Raw genomic sequence first — 20592 nt, forward strand, 5'->3', positions numbered from 1 at the left:
AATACTCAGCAGGTCAGGCAGCATTTTTGGAGAGAGAAATAGTTCATGTTTCAGATTGATGAACTAGTTCTAATGAGAAGTCTTCAACTGAAACACCAACTAGTTTCGTTTTTAGTTACTAGATGCAGCCTGGAAACAGGCCCTTCGGCCCACCGAGTCCACACCGACCAGCGATCCCTGTACACCAGCGTTATCCTACACGCTCGGGACAATTTTTACAATTTTTACCGAAGCCAATTAACTTACAAATCTGTACGTCTTTGGGGCACCCATAGAAAACCCACATGGTCACGGGGGGAACGTACAAACTCCGGATAGACAGCGTTCGAGGTCAGGATCAAATCCGCGTCTCTGGCGCTGTAAGGAAGCAACTCTACCACTGAACTACCTTATCCTTAAGATATATAAGAAAATAACTGCAGATGCTGGTACAAATCAAAGGTATTTATTCACAATACAATAAGGATAAGGTATTTATCCTTAGGATAGGCTAGACTAGCATAACTAGGCTGCTCTTTCCACAGATACTGTCCGAGTAGCTGAGTACTTCAAGTATTTTCCATTTTTCAGATTTCTAGTCAACATGCTGTTCTACCTTTGGAAATATTTATTAATTGTCTTGTTTTGTAACCCACTGCCATTATTAAACATAGAAACATAGAAAATAGGTGCAGGAGTAGGCCATTCAGTCCTTCGAGACTGCACCGCCATTCAATATGATCATGGCTGATCATCCAGCTCAGTAACCTGTACCTGCCTTCTCTCCATACCCCCTGATCCCTTTAGCCACAAGGGCCACATCTAACTCCCTCTTAAATATAGCCAATGAACTGGCCTCAACTACCTTCTGTGGCAGAGAATTCCACAGAATCACCACTCTCTGTGTGAAGAAATGTTTTCTCATCTCGGTCCTAAAAGACTTCCCCCTTATCCTTAAGCTGTGACCCCTGGTTCTGGACTTCCCCAACATCGGGAACAATCTTCCCGCATCTAGCCTCTCCAACCCCTTAAGAATTTTATATGTTTCAATAAGATCCCCCCTCAGTCTTCTAAATTCCAGCGAGTATAAGCCTAGTCTATCCAGTCTTTCTTTCTTCATATGTTGTATCATGATCACTCATGATCATACAGGTCGCATTGTGGCCAGCTGGGTTTCTACATGTTCATCCTCAAATAGAAGGGAGATGAACCGACCTGGGCCTGTCTCCTCATCCCTCACAACCGAGAGCTTCAGTTCCTTTCACCCATCACAAATCCTAACAAACTCTCATACCGATCCAAGGCTCAACGCACCATGCAGATGCACGTACACACGCCCTTCCCCTCCCCCTTCCCAGATCTCCCTCTATCTTCCTGTCTCCACCTATATCCTTCCTTTGTCCCGCCCCCCTGACATCAGTCTGAAGAAGGGTCTCGACCCGAAACGTCACCCATTCCTTCTCTCCCGAGATGCTGCCTGACCTGCTGAGTTACTCCAGCATTTTGTGAATAAATCGATTTGTACCAGCATCTGCAGTTATTTTCTTATACCATTTATTCATGATCTAAACATGAAACATGCATACGTAGAGTGCTGCTTTGAAAGGATGATACAGAAACACAAACATATATCCCGGGAGCCCTGAACAGGCAGAGGCTTTGTATCTCCCCACGTGTAACCTATATTAACCATGACAGGAAGCCAAAGATGAGTTCAATAATGGAAAAGCCTCTTTTAGAAAGAAAGGCGGTTTTGGAGACCCAAGATTTGGTGACTTTGTTCTTGAGAGCCCATCAATTCAACATATTTCATATGCCATTAATGGCTAGAGATGAGTCTTTAATAGAATTTGGATAAATTAAGCTCAAAAGATTATCTGCCACATCAATGATCTTCCCATTTTCCCCTTCCCCCACCCATCCACCTACCTATGCTTGATGTGGAAAGTGCATATTTTTCTTTATAAACATGCTGCATCAGATTAGAATGTAACAAGAACGCAACTGTGTTTAATTAATACAGTAATTGCATTTCTTTGTTACCCAGGTGGTAAAACTGAAACAGATCGAGCACACTCTCAACGAAAAAAGAATTCTTCAGGCTGTCAGGTTCCCTTTTCTGGTACGGCTAGTATTTTCATTCAAGGTGAGTGTTGAGGGTCATGTGTGAACTTTTCTGCTTTTCTAATTCTCGCCGGTCCTGATAAGCTTGGAGCTGAAGGGAGGATAGAATACCAGTTGGAATAGGCAATGAGGGGAAGGATTACAAGGGATATTGCTGAGAAGAGAGACCTTCAGATATCTTGGGGTTTTGTTGACCTTCTGATTGCTACTGAAGAGAGAGACAGAAAAATACAGCGTAATATTAATAAGAAATTACAATGTAACTTGGATATAGAGTCTGGTTCATGTTGAAATTGCCTCAAATGCTTTGATCAGTGAAATTGCAGTGATTTCCATGGGCTCAATATTCACATGGTCTACCCGTCGGAAGACATGTCCCAACCCGAAACGTCACCCATCCTTCTTCTTCAGAGATCTTTGGAATATACCAGCATCTGCCATTCTTTTCTACCCAAATAATGAGATATCTTCTAACTCTTTATCCTTGTATGTGAGCAAACTCAACTCTTGAAGACTATAAAGAGTCTTTTCACTTTGCATAACTGTAGACAATAGACAATAGGTGCAGGAGGAGGCCATTCGACCCTTCGAGCCAGCACCGCCATTCAATGTGATCATGGCTGATCATTCTCGATCAGTACCCCGTTCCTGCCTTCTCCCCATACCCCCTGACTCCGCTATCCTTAAGAGCTCTATCCAGCTCTCCCTTGAATGCATTCAGAGAATTGGTCTCCACTGCCTTCTGAGGCAGAGAATTCCACAGATTCACAACTCTCTGACTGAAAAGGTTTTTCCTCATCTCAGTTCTAAATGGCCTACCCCTTATTCTTAAACTGTGGCCCCTTGTTCTGGACTCCCCCAACATTGGGAACATGTTTCCTGCCTCTAACGTGTCCAACCCCTTAATAATCTTATACGTTTCGATAAGATCTCCTCTCATCCTTCTAAATTCCAGTGTATACAAGCCAGTGTATACAAGCCTAGAGTTCTCCACTTGCCCCACGCCCACCAACAATTGTTTATTTTGGCCATCAAGCATCTAATCACATATTTCTTTGTATTCACCACATTCCCATTTGTTTTCCGCTAACTCTACCGCTCAGCTATACACGAGGACCAATTTACAGGGGCCAATTAACCTGACAAACAGCATGCTTTTAGGATGTGAGAGGAAGTAGAGCATGCAGGGGAAACCCGCACAATCACGGGGAGAACATGCAAACTCCACACAGACAGCACCAAAGGTTAGGATTGAACCTAGGTTGCTAAAGCTATGAAGTAGCAGCGAGACGGGCTGCACACTGTGCTACCACCATAATGTTTTGCAAAGTTGTGTCTCGTTAGCAAAGGTGAGAAGTGAATTCACCTTCATTTTATGTGCATTGCTAAACTTGTTGTTACCTGCATTCTTTTCCTTTCAGGATAACACTAATTTGTACATGGTGATGGAATATATTCAGGGAGGCGAGATGTTCTCACATTTAAGGAGAAGCGGAAGGTTCAGGTCAGTCTCCTGAACAGAACCTTGGAGCGTTATTCCCTTATGTAGCTAATAACTAAACATTATTCCCTTATCACGTATCTGTACACTGTAAATGGCTCGATTATAATCACGTATAGTCTTTCCGCTGACTGGTAAGCACGCAACAATAACTTTTCACTGTAGGAAAAAAACTGCAGATGCAGGTTAAAATCGAAAGTAGACACAAAATGCTGGAGTAACTCAGCGGGTCAGGCAGCATCTCTGGAGAGAAGGAATGGGTGACGTCTCGACCCGAAACATCACCCATTCCATCTCTCCCGAGATGCTGCCTGACCCGCTGAGTTACTCCAGCATTTTGTGTCTACCTTCAATAGCTTTTCACTGTTGGATGAGAACAATCATTTGTATCATGGATTACCAGAGTAAAGGCAAAACTGCAGAATGTTCTCAATATCAGCAGATGCTGCACAGAAATTTGGTTTACTTGGCAACTGTAGCAGATTCTAATCGGTATAAACTACACTGGATAGGTAAGGTTCAGAGGGATATGGGCCAAATGCAAGCAAATGATACTCGCTTCGATCAGGCATCTTTGTCAGCATGGACAAGATGGGCAGAAGGGCCTGTCTCCATGCCATATGACTCAATATCAGAAAGTATACAGTAAAGTCAGCAGCAGGAATTCTGATTTGGTGAATATTGCTTAACAACTCCCTGTTAAAACACATCCAGTTCATGTGACAGAACGCATCAAGTTCTACAGACTTTTAAACGTGACTAAACAGTGGACGGGTTGTAGAACAAACAGCAACTACATTTCCTCTTTCCATTTCACCTCTTACAGCTAGATTATACGGTCCTTATTTCCCAACAGCTGGGAATTACAAATTGACCAAATTACAAATTTAATTTGTCATTTAATTTGTATGCTTGAGCAACTTACATTCCCAGCAGCATGAATATTGATTTATCTAATAACTTCAAGTGTCCCTTGCTTTCCCTTTCTCTCTCTGTCCCTCCCCCACCCCAGTTCCCCAACTAGTTTCACTGTCCTGATTCATTTTACTATTTGTATGCCTCGTTGTCACCTTCCCCTCAGCCAACAATGAACCATTGTACATTTCCTTGAACATCGTCTGCTTTGATCTGTCCTTTTCACACCTTACATGCTCTTGGTACACTTCCACAAATCTAGTTTCCCTTTCCCCTGAAGAAGGGTCTCGACCCGAAACGTCACCCATTCCTTCTCTCCAGAGATGCTGCCTGTCCCGACGAGTTACTCCAGCACTTTGTGCCTATCTTCGGTGTAAACCAGAATCTGCAGTTCCTTCATACAAACTTAATTAGATTTTTGATATCAATTCATATCAATTTGTTGCTTTAGGCTTTGCAAGTTAAAGTGTGCGCCTCAAAGAGGAGAAGTCAGTGACAGACGAGAGTTATGATATGAAATTAAATTCCATCTGCCATTCTTTGGCTCACTTTCCAAGTTGATCCAGGTCTTATTATGATCTTAAATTACCATCAATTATATCATCAATTTTGGTGTCATCCATAAGCTTACTGTCCACGCCAACTACATTGTTATTCAAATTACTAAATTACTAACCAGCAGTTTCTTTTTCTGATATTGACAGAATTAAAATATAGTTAAAGTCATAGCGTTGTACAGCATGGACCAGGCCCTTCGGTCCAACTTGCCCATGCCGAGAAAAATACCCCACCTACACTAATCCCACCTGTCTGCGTTTTTCTAAACCTTTCCTATCCATGTACCTGTCCAAAAGTATTATAAATATTATAGAATCTGCCTCAACTAGCAGCTCATTCCATATAACCACTACCCTCTGTGTGGAAAACGTTGCCCTTCAGTTTCCTATAACATCTTTCCCCTCTCACCATAAACCTGGTTCTTGATTCCCCTAGTCTGGGTAAAAGACTGTGCATTTACCCGATATATGCCCCTCATGACCTTATATACCTCCATAAGAACACCTCTCATCATCCTGCGCTCCAAGGAATAAAGTCCTAGCTGTCCAAACCTCCCGATAGCTCAGGCCCTCAAGTCCTGGTAACATCATCGTAAATCTTCTCTGCACTCTTTCGAGCTTAACAACATCCTTCCTAAAGTAGAGTGACCAAAATTGAACTCGATATTCCAAAGGCGGCTTCACCAACGTCTTGCACAACTAACATAACATCCCAATTTCTATACTCAATGCCCTTTATGATGGTCAATGTACCAAAACCTTTCCTGACCACCCTACATACCTGTGACAGCACTTTCAAGGAACTATGTACCTGTACTCCTAGATCCCTCTGCTCTACAACACTACCCAGGGCACTGTCATTCACTGTGTAGATCCTGCCTTGATTTGACATTCCACAATGCAACAGCTCACACTTACGTGCACTAAACTCCATCAAAAACTATAACAACCAAGAAATGGTTGTCTACTTTCCCTACTTGCTCACTATGTTTGGCTGAGGTCCCATTCTGTAACTCCATCATTGTTTTCATGCATTTCTTTTCCTCCTTTTAATTTCTCTTTCTCCACCTGCCTCTTCTATCTCTGCTCCATCCTCTCCGCTCCTCTCTCTCTGCTCCTCCCTCTCCCTCTCCCTCTCTCCCTCTCTCCCTCTCTCCCTCTCTCCCTCTCTCCCTCTCTCCCTCTCTCTCTCTCTCTCTCTCTCTCTCTCTCTCTCTCTCTCTCTCTCTCTCTCTCTCTCTCTCTCTCTCTCTCTCTCTCTCTCTCTCTCTCTCTCTCTCTCTCTCTCTCTCCCTCTCTCCCTCTCTCCCTCTCTCCCTCTCTCTCTTTCCCTCTCCCTCTCCCACCCTCACCATCTCCCATCCTCCCTCTCCCTCTCTTACTCTCTCCCTCTCCCTCCCCTCTCCTCCATCTCCCTCTATCTCCCAACTAGCCCCAACCATTGTATATCTCTGCTTGACTGCACAGCTCTCCTTGTACAGCATGTTCCTTTCCAAATATACCAAATCTTGAAATATTCTAAAGATGTTACTCCATCAAGCCCCAAGATGCGCAGCAGGATGGAAGTTAATGAGTAATGAATGGGAAATGGATATGATAAAAATAGGAAAGCGTTTTCTTGTAATCTGAAACGCAGGCAAGTCCCTTCATCTGCAGCAAGACAGTACTGTCAGTGTCAGTTCACCGAGTGAGGAGTTATTTTGGCAGGTAGCATGCTCATATACTGATGTACCTTCATGGGATGTGCAGGGAAGCCTGACTGTCATGATCCATTCGGTGCATAATTTTGTAGCTCATCGCCAATCTAACTCTGTTGGACAAAGGATCATCTTTAATGTTTCTGTTTCCTTCTGCCCTTCTATTTGCACTCTTTTCCATCCAGAACCTTTCTTCATTTTTACAAAGTTCACGTACCAGTGTGCACTCAATTGCTTACCTCACTCTGAATCTCGCCATGTTGATCTAAGTGTTTGCTACCTTGTGAAGACTGAATCTAATTGCCTCTCTCTTATTTCCAGTGAACCTCACTCTCGATTTTATGCAGCTCAGATTGTCCTTGCCTTTGAATACCTTCACTCGCTAGATCTTCTATACAGAGACCTGAAACCTGAAAACATACTGATTGACCAAACTGGCTACATCCAGGTATGGTGAACTGCCCTATTTGTGACCTGCTCACCTTTCAAGTACAGAGAACATCTTGAGAATGGAGAATCTGCAATATTCCATTCAATGTGGGTGCAGTGGAGAGACCAGACCAGTCAGAGTATTAAGTATAGATGGTTTGGGTGTCGTTTCGGGTCGAGACCCTTCTTCAGACTGAAGAAGGGTCTCGACCTGAAACGTCACCCATTCCTTCTCTCCAGAGATGCTGCCTGTCCCGCTGAGTTACTCCAGCATTTTGTGTCTACCTTCGATTTAAACCAGCATCCGCAGCTCTTTCCTACACATATTAAGTATAGATGTTGGGAGGTCATGTTGCAATTGTATAAAGCATTGGTGAGGCCGCATTTAGTGTATTATGTTCAGTTTTGGGCACCATGTTATTGGAAAGATGTTGTCAAGCTGGAAAGGGTACAGAGATTTACGAGAACGTTGCCAGGACTCAAGGGCCTGAGCTATCGGGAGAGGTTGAGTAGACTGGGACTCTATTCCTTGGTGCACAAGACGATGAGGGATGATCTTATAGAGACGTACAAGATCATGAGAGGAATAGATCGACGAGACGACCAGTCTCTTGCCCAGAGTAGGGGAATCGAGAACTAGAGGACATAAGTTTAAGGTGAGGGGGGGGGAAAGATTTAATAGGAATCTGAGGGGTAACTTTCTCATGCAAAGGGTGGTGGGTGTATGGAACGAGCTGCCAGTTGAGGTAAGGACTATCGCAACGTTTAAGAAACATTTAGACTGGTACATGGATAGGACAGGTTAGAGGGATATGGGCCAAACGTGGGCAAGTGGGACTAGTGTAGATGGACCATGTTGGTGGAGTGGGCAAGTTGGGCCGAAGGGCCTGTTTACATGCTGTATCACTCTGTGACCTGAGTTGTACGGAGAGGTTTGGCAGACTAGGACTTTATCCTGTGAACACAGGGGGCTGTGGGATGATCTTATGGAGGTGTATAAAATTGTGAGGGGAATATAGGATGAATGCACAGAGTCTTTTTCCCAGAGTAGGGGAATAGACAATAGACAATAGGTGCAGGAGTAGGCCATTCGGCCCTTCAAGCCAGCACTGCCATTCAATGTGATCATGGCTGATCATTCTCAATCAGTACCCCATTCCTGCCTTCTCCCCAAACCCCCTGACTCCGCTATCCTTAAGAGCTCTATCTAGCTCTCTCTTGAATGCATTCAGAGAATTGGCTTCCACTGCCTTCTGAGGCAGAGAATTCCACAGATTCACAACTCTCTGACTGAAAAAGTTTTTCCTCATCTCCGTTCTAAATGGCCTACCCCTTATTCTTAAACTGTGGCCCCTGGTTCTGGACTTCCCCCAACATTGGGACCATGTTTCCTGCCTCTAACGTGTCCAACCCCTTAATAATCTTATACGTTTCAATAGACAATAGACAATAGACAATAGGTGCAGGAGTAGGCCATTCAGCCCTTCGAGCCAGCACCGCCATTCAATGCGATCATGGCTGATCACTCTCAATCAGTACCCCATTCCTGCCTTCTCCCCATACCCCCTCACTCCGCTATCCTTAAGAGCTCTATCCAGCTCTCTCTTGAAAGCATCCAACGAACTGGCCTCCACTGCCTTCTGAGGCAGAGAATTCCACACCTTCACCACTCTCTGACTGAAAAAGTTCTTCCTCATCTCCGTTCTAAATGGCCTACCCCTTATTCTTAAACTGTGGCCCCTTGTTCTGGACTCCCCCAACATTGGGAACATGTTTCCTGCCTCTAATGTGTCCAATCCCCTAATTATCTTATATGTTTCAATAAGATCCCCCCTCATCCTTCTAAATTCCAGTGTATACAAGCCTAATTGCTCCAGCCTTTCAACATACGACAGTCCCGCCATTCCGGGAATTAACCTAGTGAACCTACGCTGCACGCCCTCAATAGCAAGAATATCCTTCCTCAAATTTGGAGACCAAAACTGCACACAGTACTCCAGGTGCGGTCTCACCAGGGCCCGGTACAACTGTAGAAGGACCTCTTTGATCCTATACTCAACTCCTCTTGTTACGAAGGCCAACATTCCATTGGCTTTCTTCACTGCCTGCTGTACCTGCATGCTTCCTTTCAGTGACTGATGCACGAGGACACCCAGATCTCGTTGAACATCCCCTCTTCCTAACTTGACACCATTCAGATAATAATCTGCCTTTCTATTCTTACTTCTAAAGTGAATAACCTCACACTTATCTACATTAAACTGCATCTGCCATGTATCCGCCCACTCACACAACCTGTCCAAGTCACCCTGCAGCCTTATTGCATCTTCCTCACAATTCACACTACCCCCCAGCTTAGTATCATCTGCAAATTTGCTAATGGTACTTTTAATCCCTTCATCTAAGTCATTAATGTATATCGTAAATAGCTGGGGTCCCAGCATCGAACCTTGCGGTACCCCACTGGTCACTGCCAGCCATTCCGAAAGGGACCCATTTATCCCCACTCTTTGCTTTCTGTCTGACAACCAATTTTCTATCCATGTCAGTACCCCACCCCCAATACCATGTGCTCTAATTTTGCCCACTAATCTCCTATGTGGGACCTTGTCGAAGGCTTTCTGAAAGTCGAGGTACACCACATCCACTGACTCTCCCCTGTCAATTTTCCTAGTTACATCCTCAAAAAATTCCAGTAGATTTGTCAAGCATGATTTCCCCTTCATAAATCCATGCTGACTCGGAATAATCTTGTTACTGCTATCCAAATGCTCAGCAATTTCGACTTTTATAATTGACTCCATCATCTTCCCCACCACTGATGTCAGACTAATTGGTCTATAATTACCCGTTTTCTCTCTCCCTCCTTTCTTAAAAAGTGGGATAACATTTGCTATCCTCCAATCCACAGGAACTGATCCTGAATCTAAAGAACATTGAAAAATGATCTCCAATGCTTCCACTATTTCTAGAGCCACCTCCTTAAGTACTCTGGGATGCAGACCATCAGGCCCTGGGGATTTATCAGCCTTCAGTCCCATCAGTCTACCCAAAACCATTTCCTGCCTAATGTGGATTTCCTTCAGTTCCTCCATCACCCTAGGTTCTCCGTCCCTAGAACATTTGGGAGATTGTGTGTATCTTCCTCAGTAAACACAGATCCAAAGTAACGGTTTAACTCGTCTGCCATTTCTTTGTTCCCCATAATAAATTCCCCTGCTTCTGTCTTCAAGGGACCCACATTTGCCTTGACTATTTTTTTCCTCTTCACGTACCTAAAAAAACTTTTGCTAACCTCCTTTATATTATTGGCTAGTTTACCCTCGTACCTCATCTTTTCTCCCCGTATTGCCTTTTTAGTTAACTTTTGTTGCTCTTTAAAAGAGTCCCAATCCTCTGTCTTCCCACTCTTCTTTGCTATGTTATACTTCCTCTCCTTAATTTTTATGCTGTCCTTGACTTCCCTTGTCAGCCACAGGTGTCTCTTACTCCCCTTAGAGTCTTTCCGCCTCTTTGGGATAAATTGATCCTGCAACCTCTGCATTATTCCCAGGAATACCTGCCATTGCTGTTCTACCGTCTTCCCTGCTAGGGCCTCCTTCCAGTCAATTTTGGCCAGCTCCTGCCTCATGCCTCTGTAATCCCCTTTGCTATACTGTAATACCGACACTTCCGATTTTCCCTTCTGCCTTTCCATTTGCAGAGTAAAACTTATCATGTTGTGATCACTGCCTGCTAATGGCTCTTTTACCTCTAGTCCCCTTATCAGATCAGGATCATTACACAACACTAAATCCAGAATTGCCTTCTCCCTGGTAGGCTCCAGTACAAGCTGTTCTAAGAATCCATCTCGAAGGCACTCTACAAACTCTCTTTCCTGGGGTCCATTTCCAACCTGATTTTTCCAGTCTACCTGCATGTTGAAATCTCCCATAATCAGTAACAAGGAGGCAGAGGTTTAAGGTGGGAGGAACAAGATTGAATACAAAGCAGTGGAGCAGCTTTTTCACTCAGAGGCTGGCAGGGTTTATGGAATGATTTGCTAGAGGAGGTAATTGAGCCAGATATCATAACAGCATTTAAAATACACTTGGACAGGTACATCAATAGGAACTGTTTAGAGGGATAGACGCAAAATGCTGGAGATCCTCAGCGGTACAGGCAGCGTCTCTGGAGAGAAGGAATGGGTGACGTTTCTGGTCGAGACCCTTCTTCAGACTCTTTGAAGACACAAGGTTTAGAGGGATACGGGCGAAACAAGGGCAATAGGACGAGCTTAGATGGGACATCTTGATCAGCAAGGATGAGTTGGGCCAATGGGCCTGTTTCCGTGCTGTATCAGTCTATGACTTCCTACCACCTCACTTCCTACTCCATCATACTCATGAGCACACATATATATATATATATATAAATAATGAAGGCCCACCTCACACCCGGCATCCGCTCTGACTAGAGTTGCCAACTGACCTGTATTAGCCGGGACATCCCGTATTTTGGGCTAATTTGGTTTGTCCCATACGGGACCGCCTATGTCCCATATTAGTAGGGTTGCCAACTTCCTCACTCCCAAGGAAGGGACAGGGTGATGTCACCGCCCCGCGCCCCACGTGATCTCACCCAGCCAGCGGCCACGTGCTCCCGCTCCACCAATGGCGGCCGCCCGCGCCGGGCGGTGACATCACCTTGTCCCGTATTTGGGAGTGAGGAAGTTGGCAACCCTAGCTCTGACACACCTACGGAAGAAGACAGCAGGCACAAGGAAGTACAGAAGCAATCAGAGTATCAGCAAATCCTTGATCCACACCCTTTTAGACTGCACTGGAACTTCTAGACAAAGGAAACAGCACTGAAATCCTGTGAAGTTAGGTTTATGTGAGACGGACAGTTGTATCTCTGTTTATAAACCTCAGCCCGCATGTAGTAAAGACAGGCCGGAGAAACTGGCTAATCCACCATTCTTACTTTATTCGTCAATATAATTGGGAAATTAGGTAGGTTTATATTATTTTTTAAATTTGTTGATTGCAGAAAATTGATCCTAAATGCCAAAAGTAAGGAAATGTCATGCAGACTGAATTGAATGAATGTGGCTAAGGAGAAGCAGATGAGACTTTAATGTGGTAATAGGGAGGTTGCAAACATTGAACCGGGAATGTAAACATAGAAAACAAGTGAATGGCCATCAAAGGGATCTACAGGAAGCGCTCCCTCAAGGAGGCAGCTAATATCAAAGCCCCTCACTCCCTGGCCATGCTTTCTTCTACCATCAGGAAGAAGGTACAGGAACCCAAGTACCAGGTTTACAATCAGCTTCTTGTCATCAACCAACATGTTTTTGAGCCACCCTGTACAACCCTAACCACAACCCTACCTCACCACTGAACCACTGCAGACTTTGCACTACTATTGTTCCTCTACGCACTTGAATGTCTGCACTGTTGTCGTCTCTGTTGAGTACTGTGTTTACAGCCTGTTGTGCTACCGCTACAAGTAAGAATTCCATTGTTCCATATCAGAACTTAATGACACGCACAATAAAACACACTTGACTCTCTAAGGCAATAAAGCCAATAGAATTCTGTGGCCAGGCACCACAAGCTTTTCCTTTTGTTAAATGAGGTTAAAACGTCTTTAAATCAGGGGCGAAGAGAGACAAGTGTAATTGCTCAAAGATTTTTTGTCTGAGCAAATCTTAAAATCTCTTTCATCTCCAGGTGACAGATTTTGGCTTTGCTAAGAGGGTAAAAGGCAGAACCTGGACACTGTGTGGAACTCCTGAATATCTAGCTCCCGAGATCATCCTTAGCAAGGTAAGGAGCAGCCAATATTGCCCTCCAAGTTGCAGCTTCCTCTAACTCCTTCCAGCTCATCAGAAATTTGCCCCAAATTATTCTGCAAACCTAATGTAAATATTTGCTGTTGCTGATAGCTTTATTTCTTGGGCAATCACTACCATTGATGCATCATTAATGGTTAAAAGACACAAAGTGCTGCGCTTCTGGAGAACATGAATAGATTGTGTTGTGGATCCTTCTTCAGACTTGTGTCACCATTAGTTCCAAACATTTTGTTTAAAAAAAAGTAAAAGTAAATAGTATGCTGAAGAGTTGCAGGTGCAGTAACCGTGCCATGAGGTGCCTACTTGCCTTACAAATACAATTTTACTGCTTAGAAATCTTAGAAATCACTTAGAGAAACAAATTGAAATGAGTCAGTCTGAAGAAGGATCCCGACCTAAAACATCACCTATCCATGTTCTGAGGTGCTGCCTGACCCGCTGAGTTACTCCTGCACTTTGTGTCTTTTTTGAAAATTGCTTGTTTTTCATATAATATATTTGGGTGTTTTTTATTAGATATGGGGGGGGGGGGGGGGAAGTCTTTTAGGACCGAGATGAGAAAGGTTTTTTTCACACAGAGAGTGGTGAATTTATATTTAAGAGGGAGTTAGATGTGGCCCTTGTGGCTAAAGGGATCAGGGGGTATGGAGAGAAGGCAGGTACGGGATACTGAGTTGGATGATCAGCCATGATCACATTGAATGGCGGTGCAGGCTCGAAGGGCCGAATGGCCTACTCCTGCACCTATTTTCTATGTTTCTATGACTGTTGTATACACTCATAAGTAATCTGAATGTAATGAAAATCACATTTCGAATGATTTAGGAGACTATCCTCATGTGCTGAGATTTAGTTAATTATCATTTAATGATTATTGACATAGCAGAGTTGGAATGGAAAGTGTTGACATCTTTCTATTTTTAATCTATTCATGGCAACCGTTTATTAAACATCACTAAGCACCATTTGGCTTGTTAGGCTATTTCAGACAGAGGTTAAAATATCAGTAAGATCTGATTAATGTATGAGGAGCTTTTTTTGATGGCTCTGGAGTATACTCACTGGAGTTTAGAAGGATGAGGGAGGAATCTCATTGAATAATAAAAGGCCTGTTTAGAGTGGATGTGGAGAGAATATTTCCACTAGTGGGAGAGTCTAGGACCAAAGGGCACAGCATCTTGCACGAGGTAGCCCAGCTGTCGGCGGCTGTGCAGTAGAAAGCAGAAAAGCAGAAGAATAAAAGGTCGTACCTTTAGAATGGAAATGAGGAGACATTTCTTTAACCAGAGGGTAGTGAATCCCTGGAATTCATTGCCTCAGACGGCAGTGGAGGCCAAGTCATTGGGTATTTTTAATCAATTGGTTCTTCATTAGTAAGGGTGGCCAAGATTACGGGGAGATGGCAGGAGAATGGGGTTGAGAGGGAAAGATCAGCCACACTCGAATGGCTGAGCAGGTTTGATTGTTCGGATGGCCTAATTCTCCTCCTAGGTCTTATGTTTAGTTTAGAGATCTTATGATATTGAGCTGCATATAGGTCAGACAGTAAAGAAACCAAATTTCCTTCTCTCAACGACATTAGTGAATCAATGGGAAATAGACACAAAAAGCTGGAGTAACTCAGCATGACAGGCAGTATCTCTGGAGAAAAGGAATGGGTGATGTTTCGGGTCGAGACCCTTCTTCAGTATTAGCAACATCCCTATTGCTTCCTGATTATTTAAATGCATTAAAGAAAAGCTTAACCATAACTTCTGCAATCTGGAACTACATTTAGGATTCACACAGGCCATTTTTCTTGACTGAATTTTCCCCATCCTTATTCCCAAAGTTGTTGAGACCTTGCTTGGGAAATGTCCCATAGTTACTGCTGAACCTTGCCTGCAGGTTATTGATTAGTGATAATCCTCTGTAGAAGTTACTCAGGCTGAGTTCACCCAATCCACACCTATATCCATCCAGCATTCTCACACTAGCTCTTGAAAGTCTACTGCAGAACCCATCGATTGATAGACACAAAAAGCCGGAGTTACTCAGCGGGACAGGCAGCATCTCTGGAGAGAAAGATTTGGTGACGTTTCGGGTCGAGACCCTTCCTCAGACCCATCTATTGATCTGATTGATGTTGGTTGATCGGTCCTTAATCGGACCTTGCTGGCTTTACCTTGCACTAAACGTTATTCCCTTATCGTGTATCTGTACACTGAAAATGGATTGTTCTAATCATGTATTGTCTTTCCACTGACTGGTTAGCACACAACAAAAGCTTTTCACTGTACCTTGGTACATGTGACAATAAACTAAACTGAGACTGGTTATATTTACTAGTGATGGGATTTGAAGTGGTGTTACACATCTATGTCATCTGTTTGTGTTTTAGGGTTACAACAAATCTGTGGATTGGTGGGCGCTCGGGGTTCTAATCTATGAAATGTCTGCTGGGTATCCTCCATTTTTTGCAGACCAGCCTATTCAGATTTATGAGAAAATAGTCTCTGGAAAGGTAAGCAGCATGTTCAAGGACAAGTGATTCTATTCCTGTGTAATGAAAATAAGACAGTGTGAATGGACATAGTACATATCAGTACGTTTGTACAATTCAACATCACAAACATCCCAACAATGAATTGGTTTGAAGTGTAGTAATTATATGTAAGCACAGGTGATGACTGTTTAGTGCAAACTAAGAGCCCACAAAGAGAAATGGCTGGCAGGTTTTGTTTCCAGTATTGTTGAAGTTAGAGTGGGTGGCACTTTGTCAGAAGTTCCCATGCCAAACCATTGGAATGGTTTACAACTTATTTACATCGTCGAAACCAAGCGCAGGCTCGGCGATCGCTTCGCTCAACACCTGCGCTTGGTCCGCATTAACCAAACTGATCTCCCGGTGGACGAGCACTTCAACTCCCACTCCCATTCCCAGTCTGACCTTTCTGTCATGGGCCTCCTCCAGTGCCATAGTGAGGCCCACCGGAAATTGGAGGAACAGCACCTCATATTTCGCCTGGGCAGCTTCAATGCCTCTGAAAGACACCCAGTGCAGGGTAATTAAGGGTGGGCAGTGGTATGAACATCGACTTCTCCAACTTTAGAGAGTTCCTCTGTCCCTCTCTTCCCCTCCTCCTTCCCAGATCTCCCTCTATCTTCCTGTCTCCACCTATATCCTTCCTTTGTCCCGGCCCCTTGACATCAGTCTGAAGAAAGGTCTCGACCCGAAACGTCACCCATTCCTTCTCTCCCGAGATGCTGCCTGACCTGCTGAGTTACTCCAGCATTTTGTGAATAAATACCTTCGATTTGTACCAGCATCTGCAGTTATTTTCTTATACTACTGGAATGGCAGAACTCGGTTTAATAACACTCCTTCAGAATTGCAGTAGATTATCAGGCTTGGTCAGTTCCTCAAAATCCATTCCTAATGTTTCGTCACGACATCGAAGAAGGCATTTCAGTCCATTGAGTCCATGCCCAGCTCCAAGTGTCATTATTTGGAACTACATTTAGGAGGTGCTGCCTCACTTAGGCCATTTTTCTTGACTGAATTCTCCCCATCCCTATTCCCAAAATTATTGACCATTCCCACTGTCGTTCCCACTCTCGAAAGTCAAAAAGCTGCAGATGGTGGCAGTCTGAAATAAAAACAATAGGACTAATAGCACTTGTGGAGATAGAATCATGATTTGATGACAGTCAGGCTCGCCCTGATTACTGATGTGCACAGAGAAGGAAGTCATTATTACATTTTACACTTTCACTTTTCAAGGTTTGTTTATTTATTTTTGAGGGTTGTGAATCACTGGCAATGCCTGCAATCATTGCCCACCCTTAATTACCCTGCACTGGGTGTCTTTCAGAGGCATTGAAGAGTCTCACTCATTGAACATAAAAAATAGAGGTGGGATTCCTGCAGTAAGATCATGGTTGATCTTTTACCTCAGTGCCATTTATCTGCACGCATCCCATATCTTTTGAATTCCCTTAAAATTTGTTGATCTTTCTTCTGAGTATACTCATATACTTTCCTCTTGCATTTGACCTCACAAAATGCAGCACCTCACATGAGGTGGAGTCTGAAGGGTTCCAACCCGAAACATCTTTATTCCAAGAGATGCTGCCTGACCCGCTGAGTGATTCCAGCATTTTGTGTCCATCTTTGGTATAAACCTTCCTTCAATTCCTTCCTACGCACCTCACACTAGTCTGCATTAAACTCCATCTGCTGTTTCTCTGCCCATATTACCAGCTGATCTGTATTCTGGGTATTCTTCATCTGTTGGGTGCCTTTGGTCTGCCAAAGACGGTCAGGTATGTAGGTTAATTGGCTGGGTAAATGTAAAAATTGTCCCTAGTGGGTGTAGGATAGTGTTAATGTACGGGGATCGCTGGGCGGCACGGACTTGGAGGGCCGAAAAGGCCTGTTTCCGGCTGTATATATATGATATGATATGAAATGACCAGCGCCCCCCAACTTAAAGTGTCAACTGGCTATTTCCCTCCACAGTACGCAGCTTGGCCCACTGCTCCTCCAACAGATTGTTTGTTGAACTGGATAAATAGTTGTGAGGGGAAATGTTGCGGGTTTTGTGGAAAGACTGTACCTCATTGTGAGTATGTACAATGGGCCACGTGCACTATTTTGTTCAGTGATTGAGCCTGTGAAGATTTAACATGGTAGTGACTTCTTTTTATGTTATTCAGTGAATTTGTGATATTCCAATATATATGCACGGTCAGAATCGGCAAGTTAATTCTCTCCTCTCAGCTGACTCTCTGTATCAAACTTCCTAGGTGCGGTTCCCATCACATTTCAGTTCAGATTTGAAGGATCTGCTGCGGAACCTGCTGCAGGTGGACCTGACCAAGCGGTTTGGTAATCTCAGAAACGGTGTCAACGACATCAAGAACCACAAGTGGTTTGTCAACACAGACTGGATCTCCATCTACAAAAGAACGGTACTGTGGCTCCACCCACCCCAACCAACCCACGCGGTGTCCTGAGGTAGAACCTATCGCAGCTGTTAACAGCACCCTGGAGGCTGTCCGTGCAGCTTCACATCTCCCTCACCTCTGGTGTTCAGTCAGACCTGCACACAAGGACACGCGTTGACACACTGACACACCCACCATGCTGACCATGGGCACCCACTGACACGGACACACAAATGGAGCCACGCAGACACATGGACTGATACATTCATACACAGACACACATACGTGGACAGATACATGCGCGGACAAGCTCTCACACACACACACACATAGACAAGTGCGCACACACACACACGTGCACGGACAAGCACACACACACGCACACACACACAGGGACAAGCGCGCGCGCACACACACACACACACACACACAAACACGTGCACACACACGTACACACACAGGGACAAGCGCGCGCACACACACACACACACAAACACGCACACACACACGCACAGACAAGCGCACGCACACACACACATGCACAGACAAGCACACACACGCACACACACATGCATGGCCAAGTGCGCACACGCATACACACACATGTAGCTCTATCGCTAAGCCACCGATCTCTATTAAGAATCTGCTGCTACGACAACCCATAACTCTCTGCCATCACCCTGCATATTTGTTCCTCTAATTCTGGTTGACTATTTTATGGGGCAATCTCAAAAAGGCGATGATCCTCGGCTCCATCCATAAAGCCTGACAGAATGTTCCCTCAGTAAATTCATGGCGGAAAAGGGGAATTAAATTGTCTGACTCGTTATGTCTGACCCCTGATGTTGGAACTGTGTGTGGCATGTGGGGGGCTAATTCATATTCAGTACAAATATGCCGGTTTACCAGATGTGCCATCTCGGGGTTCAGGTAGCTCGTTCTCGATATACTGGAGGCCAAGTCCATGGAGTTACTGTTAATCAGTTTCTGTCTTCTTCAGGAGGAACCTCCCTTTAAACCCAAGATGAAAGGTCCTGGTGACACCAGCAACTTTGACGAGTATGAAGAAGAGCCGATCCGTGTATCCATCACAGAGAAATACCCTAAAGAATTTGCTGATTTCTAGGGAACAAAATGAGATGAAGCAATGAAGTGACTGGGAAATTAATACTCATCTGGGACAGAAAGGAGGCACTGTTTGGATGGGAGCATAAACTTGTATTTACTGAAAGCTTTTATGTTAGGTCTGTGCATTCCACCAGATGGAGAACTATATTGCCATGACTTGGAAGAGCCTTGTCCTCTTTCCCATAAACAGACTCCTGCAAACCCTGAGGTTCTCCAGATAGTCACCACTATCAATGACACACTAAACTGCTCTCTTTTTTTTTGCCGACCTCCGATAACCATTTATATCTCAATGTGTCTGAATGTTATATATGTTCTGTGTTTTAAAAGATATTTTACTTATACATTAAAGCCCTTTAATTTTTTTTTTTTCTAAAATGTATCTCTGAGTGAAGGGACTGCTTTTCCATTTCTGACCTGATGTAGCTCAACTAACTACTGGAACCTCCTGACAAACTCAGTCAACTCATTTCAGTCAACTTCAGAGCTGAAAAGCACAAGGAAAGTTTAGTCTGTGATATTGATTTCCCCCGACATAGTCTCACTTAAGAATGACAAAGAAAAGGATTCTGCATTTCATACTGTTAGACTCTGTACTTATGATTGCCTAGGAGATGTGGTAATATTTGCAAACTGCTAATAACGTAAAATTCATATTTATTTAACTCTCCAGTTGAAGTACTTCTTTGGACTATTACAAATTCTTTGAGTAGAGATGGATAATTTCATGGTGCTGTTTCCTAACGGAGTGGAGCTGCTATCGTATGCTGGCCAATGATTATTATTCAACCAAACATCACTGAACTGATTATCTGTCCAGCACCGTCCTGCTGATTGCGAGATCTTTTGTGTGGGGAATTGTTTTAGCCTTGCAAAGGCAACCACTCTTCCAAAAAAGTACAGTGTTACCTGCGAAACATTATGCAGCTTCTTGGAACCATAGAAGGTGCCATACAAATACAAATTATTCCTCTATGAGGGGGATACAATTCTCATTGAAGCACGCACATTTTTGAAGAACACGATGTCCCAAGCAACCATTTAGCTCACCCATGTCTTTACATTTTGACGATTTTTCTGTGTCCGAGCTTTCGATCTGTTCTAAGGGTCAAAGCATTGGATCTGCTTTCAGTCCATTGCCTTCCCACATTAACCTCACCTTCAGAGTTGTGGCTCCTATCTGTGCTGTGTTCCCTGCTGAGAGAAAAAACCGTGAGCTGAAAAAGCAAAAAAGGTGTAAATGAGAAATAGGAAGATCTGAAAAATGCAACCTCTCAGGAACAGTTTGAAATAATAAATCTCTGTACCTAAAGCTCAGTATTGAACTTCAAGTCATGCACCTCTGTGCAGAAATGTGATGGATGTAAGAGGAGGTGGGGGGTGGGGATGGGGAGAGGGAACCCTGTCCTTTTACATTTTTTAACGTTGAAGGTTCTTGATAATCTGCTGTTTCTCCATCCTCATTCTCAGGAATAGTTCTTTTTGCACATC

The 20592-nt window shown here is 43.9% G+C and overlaps 1 protein-coding gene across 4 annotated transcripts in view; it reads left to right on the forward strand.

The window, feature by feature from the left end:
• LOC144610719 (cAMP-dependent protein kinase catalytic subunit alpha-like) overlaps positions 1-20308 on the forward strand; it is a 119605-nt gene extending 99297 nt beyond the window's left edge. For 3 of the 4 annotated variants that reach the window (XM_078429630.1, XM_078429629.1, XM_078429632.1), the window contains exons 4-10: positions 2027-2125; positions 3525-3607; positions 7095-7221; positions 12920-13015; positions 15425-15547; positions 17833-17997; positions 18974-20308. In XM_078429630.1, the coding sequence (XP_078285756.1) occupies positions 2027-2125; positions 3525-3607; positions 7095-7221; positions 12920-13015; positions 15425-15547; positions 17833-17997; positions 18974-19099 (819 nt within the window). In that variant the 3' untranslated portion in view covers positions 19100-20308. The remainder of the gene's footprint in view (positions 1-2026; positions 2126-3524; positions 3608-7094; positions 7222-12919; positions 13016-15424; positions 15548-17832; positions 17998-18973) is intronic. The other variant, XM_078429631.1, reaches the window with a different exon arrangement.
• Positions 20309-20592: the final 284 nt, after the last annotated feature.

The sequence above is a fragment of the Rhinoraja longicauda genome, chromosome 37 (genome assembly GCF_053455715.1).
Source record: "Rhinoraja longicauda isolate Sanriku21f chromosome 37, sRhiLon1.1, whole genome shotgun sequence".
Lineage (NCBI taxonomy): Eukaryota > Metazoa > Chordata > Chondrichthyes > Rajiformes > Arhynchobatidae > Rhinoraja > Rhinoraja longicauda.